At 41.7% G+C, this 16,121-nt stretch overlaps 1 protein-coding gene across 3 annotated transcripts in view; it reads right to left on the bottom strand.

Moving 5' to 3' along the window:
* The window catches only part of tbc1d20 (TBC1 domain family, member 20), a 112,384-nt gene extending 96,873 nt beyond the window's left edge, over window positions 1-15,511 (bottom strand). Inside the window, exons 1-2 of one of the 3 annotated variants that reach the window (XM_072243902.1) lie at window positions 15,316-15,511; window positions 10,491-10,676 (exon numbers count right to left, since the gene is read on the bottom strand). In XM_072243902.1, the coding sequence (XP_072100003.1) occupies window positions 10,491-10,676; window positions 15,316-15,367 (238 nt within the window). In that variant the 5' untranslated portion in view covers window positions 15,368-15,511. Of the gene's footprint in view, window positions 1-10,490; window positions 10,677-14,323; window positions 14,510-15,315 lie in introns of those variants that run through there. The other 2 variants (XM_072243892.1, XM_072243911.1) reach the window with 2 other exon arrangements.
* Window positions 15,512-16,121: the final 610 nt, after the last annotated feature.

Below are 16,121 nucleotides of genomic sequence, written 5' to 3'. Positions count from 1 at the left end.
GAGTGGCAGACCACAGTATGTGTGGCTTCAGAGCTGTGTGTTAGTCATGGCTACAAGCAGCACTGGGGCCCCACAGGGGACTATATTGGCTTCATTCCCCTGTTTACCCAGTATACCTCAGACTTTAGATACAACACTGAGTCATGTCATTTGAGTGTAGTAGGGTGTATAAAGGGAGGTCAGGAGGATGAATATAGGGCCCTGGTGGAGGACTTTGTCAAATGGTGCAAGCTAAATCATCTGCAGCTCAACATCAGTAAGACAAAGGAGATGGTGATGGACTTTTTAAGACGACCAAGCCTGCATTGCTCCCCATTACTATTGATAGTGAGGACCTACAAGTACCTGGGGATGCACCTGGATGACAGACATGAGTGGAGCACCAACACAGATGCTGTGTACAAGAAATGCCAGAGTCACCTCTATGCTGTGGTGTGCTGGGGCAATGGCGTCAACAAAGGTGGTGCCAACAGGTTCAATAAACTGATTAGAAAGGCTGGCTCTGTTATAGACGTCAAACTGCACATACTGGACCCTCCAGAAAATCCTGACAATTCAGGACAATGTTTCTCACCCTCTGCGTGCCACCTTGGCTGAACAGAGGAGCACTTTTAGTAATAGACTAAAACAACTGAGCTATATGAGGTCATTCTTACCCTCAGCCATTAAGCTCTATAACGAATCAGTCTATAGCAAGTGATGACCCCTCTTGTTAGACTGTTATTAACTTCTGCTTAAGCTCTGTTTACCACATGCCACTTATCTGGTAGGTGTGAATGTGCACCCATTACTGTATAATATTATGGTAATTCTTGCACTACCATCTTAGCAGTGTGAATTTGTAAATCTTGTAATCTTTGACTTGTAAATCTTGCACATCTTATTTTTAAGGTAACTTTTTTTCTTTCACACTTTTCTACTAATATCTGTGCACTTGTAATGCTACTATGACACTATAATTTCCTTTGGGATCAATAAAGTATCTATATATCTGTCTAATGCAGAAGTGTGAGGTGTTGCACTTTGGGAGTACAAGACAGGGTAAGAATACATAGTGAACTGTAGGGTACGAAGGTGTGCAGTAAAACAAAGGAAGCTGGGAATTCAGATCCATAATTCCTCAAAAATGGCATCACAGATAGATAGAGTTGAAAAGACAGCTTTTTAACATTGGCATTCATAAATCAGGGCACTGAGGATAGGAGTTGGGATGTTAAGTTGAAGCTCTATAAGATGTTGGTGAGGCCAAATTTAGAGTACTGTTTGCATTTCTGATCAGATATCAATAAAACCAAAGATATGTACAGACAATTTATATGCGGCCAAGACTTGAGAATCTGAGCTACAGGAACAAGGTGAATAAACTAGTACTTTATTCCCTGGAGCACAGGAGAAAGAAGGGAGATATTATAGTGGATTTATGAGGGGTATAGATGGGTGAATGCATGCAGGCTTTCTCCCCCCAAGTTTGGATGAGACTACAACTAGAGATCATATGTCAAGGGTAAAAGGAGAAGTACTTAAGGGAAATCTGAGGGGGATCTTCTTCACTCAGAGGTGGTATGAATATGGAACAATCTGCCAACAAAGGTGTTAGGTCCAGGTTCAGCTGTAACATTTGAGAAGTTAAATAAATACAAGGATGGAGACATATGGAGGGCTTTGGTCTGGGTGCAGGTAGATGACACTAGACAGAAAACCAGGCTGGCATGGGCTGGATTTGCCAAAGGGCCTATTTCTGCGCTGTAGTGCTATATGACTTGTTCAGGGAGTTTGGGAAGAAATGATGGAATAAGGTTTTACAGCTGAAGTTCTATCTGATTCTTCACTGAGAAAGGGTACAAAGCAGCTCAGAAAAAGATGTAAAATTCAAAGCAGGGTCAGATATTATGCATTAATTGTACACTTGCAGAAAATGACTAACACCACAGGAGCGTGGCTAATTCAAAGGACTTATAATTATGTTCCTTTGTCAACACCTCTCACGCTGATAACAAGTATAGATATTAAGAACCTACACTTTTAACAGCAAAATGGCCTATTGTGCCAAAAATCAACATTGAGCCATATCCAGAGATACAAGGACAGGAGACAGAGCGTTGATGAAAAATGTTTAGTTTATTTATTTAGGAGATACAAGTGTTCCCCGCTTTTCGAACGTTCGCTTTACGAAACCTCACTGTTATGAAAGAACTACATTAGTACCCTGTTTTCGCTTTCAGAAGGTGTTTTCACTGTTACGAAGGAAGGCAGGGCGCGATAAAAAAAATCAGCGCGCAAGAAAAGGCAGCGGGCGATAAAAGGCAGTGCGTGCCCCGAGCAGCCGCTCTGCCCTGGATTCGGAACGGCATTGCTTAAACACGTTGCATCGAGCAGCCATTAGCAAGATGAGTTCTAAGGTGTCGGAAAAGCCTGGAAGAGTAAGGGTGTTACACTTAGCGTAAAATTAGACATAATTAAGCGTTTCGATCGTGGTGAACGAAGTAAGGACAAAGTGAGTTTGGCTTGTGGAAGTTGACGAAGATGATGTTGAGGAGGTTTTGGCATCCCATGACCAAGAACTGATAGATGAAGAGCTGATGCAATTGGAAGAGGAAAGGATAACAATCGAAACCGAATGTAGAAAGTGAAGCAACTGCGTGAGATTTTCGCTGCAATGATAAAGTACAACTTTAATTTTGAAAGGGTACGTAGGTTTAGGGGATATTTGCAGTTTTGTCTGAATGCTTACAAACAAATGTATGATAGAAAAATGCGCAAGGCTCAGCAGTCAAGCAAGCCTTCCACATCAGCCACAGCAGACAACGAACCTCGACCTTTGACACCGAGGCAGGCAGTCATAGGAGAAGATGAGCTGCCTGCCCTGATCGACGATGAGATAACACCCGTGTCCCACCACCCCAACACCCGGGCCCCAGATAGATACTGTACTGATTCGCGAAGAACGCAGCAGTAGCTGGGAAGCACACAGCACATCTTTAAGAAAAAAGCCGAAATAAACATGCTAGTTAATTAGGTGCCGCCTAGCATGTAACTGTCGGCCCAGATCAGTGCCGATGCAATCGGCAATCGCCTCTGATCTGCGTCGACATTTACGTGTGTGCGGTAATGTATTCGTCGGCGGCCTGGAGGGTGGGGGTCACTGCACCACCCAGCCTGCAATGACTTAGTCTAACACACCATCATCAGTGTGCTCTGCGCTGTTTTCCCAATTCCGGTAAGTGATACTACACTGTACATACATTATTTCTACTTTATATAGGCTGTGTATTTTTAAGTGTTATTTGGTAGATTTGGCAGCTTCATAGTTTAAAGGTTACTGGAGAGCGCTTTTACGCCAACAGCGCTTGCGTGAGATTTTCGCTACGGAGATCTTGCAGGCAATCGTTGTAGAGAAGTATTTCTACTTTATATAGGCTGTGTACTTATATCATTCCTGCTTTTACTATATGTTACTGTTATTTTAGGTTTTGTGTGTTATTTGGCATGATTTAGGTTATTTTTGGGTCTGTGAACGCTCATAAAATTTTCTCATATAAATAAGTGGTAATTGCTTCTTCACTTTTCGATGTTTCGGCTTATGAACCGTTTCATAGGAACGCTCTACCTTCGGATGGCGGGGGAAACCTGTACAGATTAGGCCCTTCTGGCCCTTTGAGCCATGCTGCCCAGCAACCCCCCCCCCCTACCGATTTAACCCCAGCCTAATCATGGAACACTTTATAATGACCAATTAACCTAAGTCCCTTCCTTTACTCCTCGCATACCCATAACTGTATCGCCACCCACAGCTCCAATCTGCCGACGGCTTCATCTCAGACAATAACGAGGTGGCCTATAAGGGAAGAAGTCAACTCCCTGACACAATGGTGTCAAGAAAACAACCTCTCCCTCAATGTCGCAAAAACAAAGGAGCTGGTTGTGGACTACAGGAGGAATGGAGACAGGTTAACCCCTATTGACATCAATGGATCTGGGGCTGAGAGAGTAAACAGCTTTAAGTTCTTTGGCATCCACATCACTGAGGACTTCACGTGGTCTGTACACACCAGCTGTGTGGTGAAAAAGGCACCTCAGGCAGTTGAGGAAGTCTGGTACAGGCCCCCAAATCCAAAGAACTTTCTACAGGGGCACAATTGAGAGCATCCTGACTGGCTGCATCACTGCCTGGTATGGGTACTGTACCTCCCTTAATCACAGGACTCTGCAGAGAGTGGTGCGGACAGCAGAGCACATCTGTAGTTGTGAATGTCCCATGATTCAGGACGTTTACAAGGACAGGTGTGTAAAAAGGGCCTGTAGGATCACTGGGGACCCAAGTCACCCCAACCACAATCTATTCCAGCTGCTACTATCCAGGAAGTGGTAACGCAGCATAAAAGCCAGGACCAACAGGCTCCAGGACAGCTTCTTCCACCAGGCCATCAGATTGATGAACTCACGCTGATTTGAGTGTGCTCTATATTACACCAACTGCTTTATTTATTATAAATTATTATAAATTACTATGATTGCACATTTAGATGGAGACGCAACGTAAAGATTTTTACTCCTCATGCATGTGAAGGAGGTAAGAAACAAAGTTATTTCAATGCAATTACTAACTGGTACATCTTTGGACTGCAGGAGGAAACCAAAGCACCCAGAGAAAAGCTATGCATTCTACAGGGAGAACATACAAATTCCTTACACAGGACACCAGGATTGGACTCCTAACTCCAACATCCCAAGCTGCAAAAGCATTGCGCTAGCTGATATGCTACTGTGGTGCCCTCCTTTTCCTTTAAAGGAGGACAAAAAGAGCAATATTGCTTAAGGAAGGAATTCCAAAGATTAAGTCCTGGATCAGGGGTAGGCAATCTTAAGCACAAATGATTTTCAAGCATGCGTTATTCATTAATTTGAGGCAATACATAACTAGATGTATTTAAATGGATAATTCCCATATTTCAAGTATTTTTATGGCATTTATCTGGCCCACCGTCCGCTTGTTAATATGTGATCTGGCCCACAGAGACAAAAAGGTTGCCGACCCCTGGCCTAGATAGTTCAAGGCTGGGCTGCCAGTGGTGTGAAGGAAAAAAAATGGACAGGCAAAAAGGACCAGAAACGGAGAACAGTAAAGGTTCATGAGGCTGAAGGGGGTTTATAGGGAATACAGTAAAATATTAAAAGCATATACAAGAATCTTACAAAGAAGCTCATGCTGAATCAAGGTCTAAGATCACCAAGGGATTCTGGGGTAATAGATGAACAGAACAGTCTGACTTTGGATATGGGATACATAGCTTTGGACAAGAACTTATGGAGGATGGAAAATAGAAATCAGATCAGAATCACCTCAGCTTAATCTCTCCCTTAGCTCTCCTCCAGCGTTGATCTGGCACGTCCTCAGGAGGTGCCAGTGACTGGGGTCTGCCAATGCCGAACTTTTCCCATGTTGGCACGGATACTTGGAAAGAAAGAGATCCCTTTCATTTGGTTACAGGGAGACGTCATAATAATTGCTGCTAGGACCACAGATATTTACTATCTATGCCAATGTGTTAGATGAAAATCTTCTCCGGGCTTCGTCATCTTGTTGGCTTATCAGTTCCTGAGATCCTGAGAGTAGAGCTTAGCTCCTGGTAAGGTCACCCATGGAGATATGGTCAAGCAGGAGGTTTCAGACAAAGAGCGATGGAACCAACACCTCAACAGTGGAGCTGGCAGTAGATGATGATACACCACAATCACAGTGAAGGTGGAGGAAGTTTGCAGCAGTGAAGGATCCCCAGTCATCTTGCAATCCATATCACTAGAGTCTGACACCAATCTGTCAAGGACTGTGTGGTGACTGCCCGTGCATTAGACTCCCTACATTAAACAAGGTCTCACACAGGCGTTCTCCATTAAGGGAATAGATCATACCTGACTTGAGTGACCGCACTTCTAGATGGAAGTGCCAAGTATAACGAATGCAAATTTGCTGCAGTACATAATTAAGTAGGAAAGCAAGCTACAAGGACACAATATGTTTGCATTGAGATTGTAGAAAGGGAAGGTGAGAAGATAGTAAATGTAGTACAATATATGGAAGTGACTTATTTTGGAAGGAAAAACAAGATATTTTTTCAATAGTCTATTAAATGCAGGAGTACCAAAGGATTTGGCTATAGAAGATCCACAAAGTTTGCAAGGAGAGCAAGCAATTATGAAGGCAAATGATATTAAAATAGAGTTCAGGGTAAGGCTACTGGTGGTTGAAGAGCAGGACAAAAGTTTTGGTACAAAAATCTGTAAGAGTTACATTTATAGTTGGTCATATTTGACAAAGGTGAGAAGAAATGTCTTCAGTCAGTGGCGCCATTTCTTCTAAGCTGCATGGCTGTGTGGCCACACATTAATTGAAATACTCCCACACACATAGCCTTTGTTCCAGCTGCGTGGCAATTTTCTTTTATATAGTGTTAATATTATTCTGAAATTATACTCATATAATTTTGAAATCTATATTAATATAATTGTGAAATACCCTGTAATTAGTGTTAATTAATATAATCCATAAATTTTCAAAATAAATGTACAACCTTTACGTTGAAATATTTTAGAGCTTAAAGAACTTATATTGTCTGTGTTTCAAGTTACAACTCTTATAAATTGAAACAATAAACATAGAATGAAAGTTAGTATTTCATTAGAAACTGCTGGCACGCTGAACACTAATGCCATCTAATCAAAATATTTTACTTTTGCCATTTTACCCATCAGCTATTTTTACTGCCTAACATTGTTTATTTGTGTTGTGAGTTGCGGTTTGTGTTTGTTTGACATGCATAATACAGAAAAAAATTAAACTACTGCACAGTTTTCAGACGGTGTAAAAATTTCCTGCTGAGAGCATTGGCTGGTCCACGTAGCTGTAAAAAAAATTAGAGGGAATGTTGGTCAGAGGGTTAGGAATCTAAGCAGTCTCTACTCCAAATACTGTAAGCTCAATGGCTAAACATATTCTAGGTGAAAATGAAGCAACCAGGAGAGCTGAGTGTTAATGGGATCAGGAAGAAAAATGAAGTTTATATCTTGTATCAGCCATGATTTTAAAACCATAAGACAAAAGAGCAGAATTACAGTGCCTATAAAAAGTATTCACCCCATCTTGGAAGATTTCAAGTTTTATAACATCGAATCACAGTAGATTTAAATTAGTTTTTTTGACACTGATCACAGAAAAAGATTCTTTTGTGTTAAAGTGAAAATAGATCTCTACAAAGTGATCTAAATTAATTACAAATATAAAACTCAAAATAATTGATTGCATAAGTATTCACCCCCCCCCTAATATGGCACTGGTGCAGCAAAATCATTTTAGAAGTCACATAATGAGTTAAATGGTACCTTGCTTTTGGAGACCCATGTGCAGTCAAGGTATTTCACTTGACTGTAGTAAAAATCTGGAAGGTCCAGCTACTGGTGAGTCAGTATCCTGGCAAAAACTACACCATGAAGACAAAAGAACACTCCAAGCAACTCCACGAAAAAGGTTATTGAAAAAACACCTCAGGAGATGGAGACAAGAAAATTTCCAAGTCACTGAATATCCCTTGGAATACAGTTAAGTCAATCATCAAGAAATGGAAAGAATATGGCACAGCTGTAAATCTGCGTAGAGCAGGACATCTTCAAAAACTGAGGGAACGTGCAAAAAGGAAACTAGTGAGGGAGGCCACTAAGAGACCCATGACAACTTTGGAGTTACAAGCTTCAGTGACTGAGATGGGAGAGACTGTGCATACAGCTATTGCCCGGGTGCTTCACCAGTCATAGCTTTATGGGAGAGAGGCAAAGAAAAAGCCACTGTTGAAAAAAAACCTCACAAGGAATCGTGGCTAGAGTTTGTCAGAGGGCATGTGGGAGACTCTGAAGTCAGCTGGAAGGTGGTTCTATGGTCTGATGAAACCAAAATTGAGCCTTTTGGCCATCAGGCTAAACGCTATATTTGGCATAAGCCAAACACCACACATCATCAAAAACACACTATCCCTACCGTGAAGCATGGTAACAGCTGCATCATGCTGTGGGGATGTTTCACTGCAGCAGGCCCTGGAAAGCTTGTGAAGGTGAAGGGTAAAATGATTGCAGCAAAATACAGGGAAATCCTGGAGGGAAACCCGATGCAGTCTGCAAGAGAACTGTGACTTGGGAGAAAATTTGTTTCCACCAAGCACAAAGCCAAAGCTTAAAAACAAAGTTAATGTCCTAGAGTGGCCAAGTCAGAGTCCAGACCTCAATCCAATTGAGAATTTCCTGCTGGACTTGAAAAGGGCTGTTTACTCACAATCCCCATGCAATCCGACAGAACTTGAGGAGTTTTGTAAAGAAGAATGGGGGAAAATTGCAGTGTCCAGATGTGCAAAGCTGATAAACACCTATCCACACAGACTCAAGGCTGTAATTGATGCCAAAAGTTCATCTAAATACTGACTTGAAGGAGGTGAATACTTTTTATAGGCACTGTAGGCCTAACGAGTCTGCTTCACCATTTGATCGTGGTTGATTTATTATCCCTCTCAACCCCATTTGTCTTGCCTCATCCCATAACTTTTCATAAACTTACGAATCAAAAACCTATCAACCTTAGTTTTAAATATACTGAATGACTACCTACCCCACAGCCATCCATGACAATGAATTCCACAAATTTGCCACCCTCTGGCTAAATAAATTATTCCTCATTTCTGTTCTAAAGGAATGTTCTTGTATCCTCTGGTCTTTGACTCCCCCACTACTGGAAATATCCTCTTCATATACAGTTCATCTCGGCCTTTCAACATTTGATGGAGTTCAATGAGATCGTCCCCTCATTGTTCTAAGCTCCAGTGAGTACAGACCTACAGCCATCAAAACCTCCTCATACATTAACCTTTTCATTCCTGGGATGACTCTCATTAATCTCCTTTGGACCCTCTCCAATGGCAGCACATCTTTTCTTAGATAAGAGGCCCAAAACTGCTCAAAATACTCCAGGTGAGGTCTGACCAATGCCTTACATGGATATTGCACCTTAGTCATCTACGAGATACACTACAATATGGAGAGCAAGCTGTTGCCCATGCAGTAAGATCCCTCTCCACGCAGCTGATGGATCCAAAATACAGCAGAGATCAATACAGCAGTGTCGCACACGTTGCCAATCAGCACTGAACTCAATGTTTGACTGCCTTTGGGACTCCAGCTGCAGATTTTTCCTCGGGGTTTATGCCTGAAATCTTCCCTATCAGTGGCTATAGCCATAAGGCAGTAGAGGTTTGAGATTGAGTTTTCCTTCTCCTAGATGAGCTACCAATCATGGCGGACAAGCCTCATTTGGCCAAAGTGACTGGTTTTTAAGGCACTGACAGTCCAATTTTGCTACTTCTCTGGTCCATAAAAATGGTCACGCCAGGCTTAGTAGCCAAGTCACATGTGAAGTCTCGAAGTTGGACTTGGTTGTCTGAGGTTATTTGAGATACACACCATTGGGAGGTTTTAATAGGTAGTGGCAGCTTTTTCCTGTTATGACAACCTTTAGGAACCAATCATATTCTAGTCCTCTCAAAAGAATGCATTTGCTTTCCTTACATTGGAATAAACTCAAGAGACCCATGTTTACTCCTGCTCCTTTTCCGAATCTCTGTAAGATGATATTAATAGTGATTTTATTAAGGACTATGGACTACTCCTTGCTAGTCTCCTATATTGAAACTTTACAAAGCCTGAGGCCTCATCTGGAGTACTGAGAGTAGTTTGGGCCCCTTATCTTAGAAAGGATTGGCAAGGTTGGCAATTTCTAGGATTTTGACCCAAAGACGATGAAGGAATGTGAGATATCAAAATGCTGTGCAATTTGGAGGCAATACCCTGTTTGCGTTGAGGTGCTGCTGTTGATCTTGGGCTTCCAGCTGGTGACAGTCTGCACTTGGAAGGTGCTCTCTAAAGAGTCGATGAATTACTGGACAGTGTTTAAGGAAGGCTCACAAAAATGATTCCAGTATTGAATGGCTTGTCATATGAAGAGTGTGTGATGGCTCTGGACCTGTATTCAATGGAATTCAGAAGAATCAGGGGTGATGACATCGAAACCTATCGAATGGTGAAAGACCTTAATAGAGTGGATGTGGAGAGGATGTTTCCTGTGGTGGGCCAGTCTAAGGCCAGAGGACACAGCCTCAGAACCTTTTATGTGTCCTTTTATCACAGAGATGAGGAGGAATTTCTTTAGCCAGAGAGTGGTGAATCTGTGGAATTCTTTCCCACAGATGGCTGTGGAGGCCAAGTCTTATGTAAATGGAAGGCAGAGGTTGATAGATTCTAGATTAGTCAGGGCATGAAGGGATACAGGGAGAAGGGAGGAAACTAGGGCTGACAGGAAAATTGAATCAGACATGATGAAATGGCCTAATTCTGCTTCCATCTCTTATGGTCTTATGTTACTAGAAAATTTCAACTACGCATTTCAGTACAGGAGTTACCTGGTTTAGGGTGTAGATCACACGTGCTTACGTTAAGGAGTTTTGGCCACACTTTGCAGCGGATTTCATCTGTCAGGAGACCACCTTCACTGATTGCCATTCTCCGCAGTGCAGCCACATCTACTGGAGAGCTGTTCAAGGCCTGCAAGATTTCTGCAGCCTTTTTCTTTTTCTTTGATTCATTGTCTGATGGGAAATACAAATAAAAATTCAACATTAACTGTTCATAGAGGGTTAAGGAATTCTAGTGGGTGTGTACATAGGTAGTTAGTGAACTTGTGCTTTTGAGTTGAGACAATTTAAGGTTAATTGTCAGTAAATACAGATTCTCTCTGTGCCTCTCTGATCATTTTTACAAGGGGCGATTCTTATAACAATATTAATAAGCAATCTGGGAAATGAGTGTAGGATTGAACAAGCTGGCATATAGAATACATAAACCAGCAAACAATTCATTATCACAGAGGATTTTGATGATTCCACAATAATTACATTTGAGTGAAATACAAATTGGGGTACTGTTTCAGCAAAATTAACAAATCTGTACAATTCATTTTTCTCTTGATCTTCAACACACAACTTTCAACCAGGTTTTATTGATACTCAAACAAAAAGTCAAAACCCAAAAGATGGGAGTAATTTCAAGTATTTGTTACAACCAATAGATATCAACCATATGTCATTCGGAAACAAACAACCTTGTGGAATTCCAGACTCCCAATTTGGCAACCTTCTGCATTTACAAACAGGCAAACAAATAAAGAAATATATTTTTGATACAATGTAAATAACAGATATAAGACCATAAGACATGGAGCAGAACTGGCCATTTGGCCATTGAGACTGCTCCACCTATCCATCGTGGCTGGCTGGCTTATTTATTTACTTATTGAGATATAGCACAGAATAGGTCCTTCCGGCCCTCCAAGTTGTACAACCCAGCAACCTTGATTTACCCCTAGCCTAATCACTGGACAATTTTCAAAGACCAATTAACCTACAAACCAGTACATCTTTGGACTTTGAGGAAACCGGAGCACCCAGAAGAAATCCAAACAGTAACAGGGGGAACATACGGATATTTACAGATTTATTATCCCTCTCGGTCCCATTTTACTGCCTTCTCCCTGCAACACTTGACATCCCTACTAATCAAGAACCTAAAAACCTCCACTTTAAATACAGTGAATTCTGGCTAATTAAGCCATTGGTTGATTGGAGCAGCCGCTTATTTGGGACAACTCTTAAAGAATAAAAACTAATCAAGAATATTGCTGGGATTCCTTTTGTTTATTTGGGACACTACGTTGCTTAATTGGAGCAGAAGACTGTTACCAAAGAAGTTTTAGCTAGTGTCAGTCACGTGCACTTGTGTGGCATTTAGACACTACACTGTGCTTAGAGTAGACAAGTTTTAAATAGCATCAGTTGCATGTGTTTACGTGCAAAAAGCAGCAATTAATGTCACCAACAGTTGGCAAGATTTGTTCACTGCAGTTTCAAGCATTCAGGCTTGGAGATGTCAGTAACGGCTGAGAATGAATATGAAACAATTTCACTACTTCAACAAGTTAGAAGTTATGAAGAATTTGAAGTTATCAACAATCATCTTGAATGTTACAATGAAACTGAAGATTTGGAGCATATAATCGTTGACAGTTCATCATCTACACTAGGTGTCTGCACTGGCTTTGTTCATTGCGTACACTGACTGAATTCCTTTGTCTCTAACTATTAAGAACTAATACACAGTTTTATAGAACTGTAGTAGTACTGATGGTGTTATAATTTGTTTTGTATTGCATTTAAATATGCAATTTGTTACTCAGTTTGCCTTTATTATACTTACAACTATTTCCATGAAACTTCAGCTAATTGAAGCAGCCACTTAATTGGGCTAAATTGTACTGGTCCCAATTAATGGGAATCCACTCTATACCCAATGACTTGGCCTCCACAGCTGTCTGTGGCAAAGAATTCCATAGATTCAGCACCTTCTGGCTAAAGAAATTCCTCTCCACATCCACTCTATCCAAGTCTTTCAATATTCGATAGGTTTCAGTGAAATCCCCCCACCATTCCTCTCAACTCTAGTGACATGGCAAAAGCATTTAAATACGTTTAATTTAAAACAGAAATAGAGTATGACACGTGAATGAAACAGTAAATGTTTCTGTGAATTTTCAAGTATGTTAAAATTGTTTGCCCCCAAGAGGACTACAATCTTGTCGTATGGTTTGGAAGTTTATGTGCCTCAATGATCTGGAGAGTTATGCTGGCTGGGCCTTGTGCTTTGGTTCTCCAGGTTTGGGGTTCAACTCAGGGCTAACAACCCTGACTGGTAAAAATTTTGTTTTGACAATTGTTGCAATGAAGATTCCTTCTATGTGACCAAAGAGAGGCAGAGATGGAGGATGTTCACTGCTGGCCTAAATGCTGGCAGCACAACAGGCAATTAATAATAAAACGGTTGAGGGGGTAAATCTGCTACATTAATAAAGTTGGTTTATAGTCTTAAATTCATTAAGAAATATTTTTAATTGCAACTTCTTTAAATATTTGAAACAGCATTGATCAACTGAGCAATTCCCCAGACTGAAAGTTTTAAATGCTAGGTACGGTGCTGGTGGGGAGCTAATGGCAAACTTAATTCCAAGCCATCTGGCTACCTGCACACATCATCTAGGCTGAGGTACAGCAGTATAATTTCACAAGCTAGATTTAACTTAAAACAGCAAGCAACAAACAGTAGACCAGAAAATAAGCCAGCAAGTTGTGCTTTATATAGTCCTGTACAGATACTCTTGTACTTAGTGTCACTTTATGTACATACATGCAAGTCTATGTTCAAGTTTATTGTCATTCAACTACACATGTACACTGCCAAACAAAACAACATTCCTCCGGACCAAGGTGCACAGCACAATACATACAACTCGCATACGTAACACAAAGTAATATTACCACAAATAAATGAATAATAAGGTGTATATACATCACAAGCTAAAAAGTTAACAGAATTATGCAACTAGTGCTTCATGCTTGATTAGATGTGGGTGGTGTCAGGGAGTTCAGTAGTCTTAAGGCCTGGGAAAAGAAGCAGTTTCCATTCCTAACAGTCCTTGTCTTAATGCTACAGTACCTCCTGCCTAATGGTAGGCAGTCAGTGAGATTCTTGGATGGATGGCTGGGATCACTGACAATGCTAAAGGTCCTGCATACAAAGCACTCCTGATAAACATATCTAATGGGTGGAAGAGAGCCCCAAACGATTCTCTCAGCAGTCCTATAGGGCATTGTGGTCTGATGCTTTGCAATTCCATACCAGATGTTGATGCAGCTGATCAGGACACTCTGGATGGTGTGCCAGCAAAAATTGAGGGTGGGGGAAGGGGAATCTCACTCGCCTCAATGTCCTCAGGAAGTGGAGGCACTTAAAAGTGGATATAAGCTAATCTTATGTATTTATATTTATTGTGTTCTTTATACTTAACAGACCTTTTTATGCTGCATCAGATCTGGAGTAACAATCATTTTGTTCCCCTTTACACATGTGTACTAATGAATGACAATAAACAATCTTTAATACCAGAGTTTAAAAAGGGATTTGATACAATCTAGTCACCAAATAGAACTAAGTATCTAAGTAGATAGAAATTTTAAAACAAAGGTACAGAACAGACAGACGCTACTTCACAATGTCGCTTGAAGCATTTGTACTTGAACCACACAAATGAAAAAAGAAACTCATTCAAAATGGAATTCCCTTGGGAAATCTAATTCCTCTGTATTGATCACTACTGTGTCATTAGCCCTTTCAAACCCTTGCTTACCAATTAACTTCAGCCGTTATTTCATTCAGCTCTTCTACATCATGCAAGTGAACTTAAAGATTTTTACCGATCCAAAAATATTTGTTATGATTCTCCAAGATACTTCACCCCCACGCGTTAATGAACTTGAAGAAGGCTTGCAAACATAAAGAGAACGTTCTTTTTTTTCGAATCGAACTTCACTGATAATGTTCGGACAAAAGGAGCCAACAGAATCCGAAGGGAAAAAAAAAATAAACGATGAACACACTGGCTGCGTGATGCTGAGTCACTTAAAACAGGAATCTCTCGTCTTGTACATTCGCCAATCCCTGCAAGAATTCTTATTCCTATTTAGTAACCCCAGGTCGCAAAATACAACTATTATGAATGATAGAGTCATACAACCAATAATCATTCTTATGCTGGCGTGTTACAAATGTGCAGATGACTATCTTGGAGAGATGCCTTGGGAATGAGGAAAGCAAGAGGAAATATGAAGAGGGGTGGTAGTAGATAGTTTACAAAACAATCACCCCTTGTTGGAATTCTACACAACAAAACCAACTGTACAAATTATACAATCATTACATGCACAGACAAAAGTTCTGAAACAATTCTTAGTAAGTTAGCAGAGTTTGAACAGACAATCGGCCAGTTGTTTCGCTGCCCCTGATGCAAACAGCAGTCCCGTCGTTCCACACAACCTAACCCCGATTGTCAACTAGTCCTGCCCTCTTTCCCATGAAGTCAATGGCCACCATTGGCTCGCTTTCCCAGGCGTCCTCTGCTATTGGTGCAGCACCGCCGTCCATCACGGCGGGGGGCGGGGGGGGCCTGATCAAGCTCGGGTGACACGGCAAGCGAGGACCAACTCCCCTCCTCTTAAAAAAAATCACGGAACATCAAAAGTCGAATTCAAAGAGCTACAGAAACGCGAGTATAATTTTACTTAATGTGACACGCTATTAGTAATGTGAGCTGCCAATTCCCGTCATTTTAAAATTCCATACCGAGTTTTCCGATGCCGTTTATCGAGGTGCTCCGAGATTTCTTCAGATACATTGGCGCAGCTGGTCGCGGGGCATCTTAAAAGGCGGTCGGGAGCAGTTTGCGGCTCAAAAGGGAAGAATCCGCGTCATTGTCGGTGCCCAGGTGAATTTCGGTTCGGTTGGGATTCCTGTTTAAAAAAAAACTGTCGCCCGGCGCGCGTGCGCACGTACGTTCCGTGGCTTTTGCGTCACCCCGCCATGGCAACCGGAACGTCACCGGAGGAGGTGGGGGGGAGTGAGGGAGAGACAGAGAAAGTTGGGGGCGGGCCCTCGGCGTCATCACACTGGTCAACAATGCGACGTCCGCTGAAAGGGGGCAGGGCACCCCATCAAGCTCCGCCCCGCCTGGTCAGCTGGAGGTGGCCGCACTGGCTGGAAAGTTGCACCGCAGGGGGAGAAGTCCTTCGTCCGCACTTGACCAAGATAGATGTTTAGCTAATCCCATTTCCAGGACTTTCATATGAGGAAAGACTGGATCGACTAGGCTTATACTCGTTGGAATTTAGAAGATTGAGGGGGGATCTGATTGAAACGTATAAAATCCTAAAGGGATTGGACAGGCTATCTGCAGGAAGATTGTTCCCGATGTTGGGGAAGTCCAGAACGAGGGGTCACAGTTTAAGGATAAGGGGGAGGCCTTTTAGGATCGAGATTAGGAAAAACTTCTTCACACAGAGTGGTGAATCTGTGGAATTCTCTGCCACAGGAAACAGTTGAGGCCAGTTCATTGGCTATATTTAAGAGGGAGTTAGATATGGCCTTTGTGG

The sequence above is a fragment of the Mobula birostris genome, chromosome 2, assembly GCF_030028105.1.
Source record: "Mobula birostris isolate sMobBir1 chromosome 2, sMobBir1.hap1, whole genome shotgun sequence".
Lineage (NCBI taxonomy): Eukaryota > Metazoa > Chordata > Chondrichthyes > Myliobatiformes > Myliobatidae > Mobula > Mobula birostris.
This window is presented reverse-complemented; position numbering and strand designations above follow the sequence as displayed.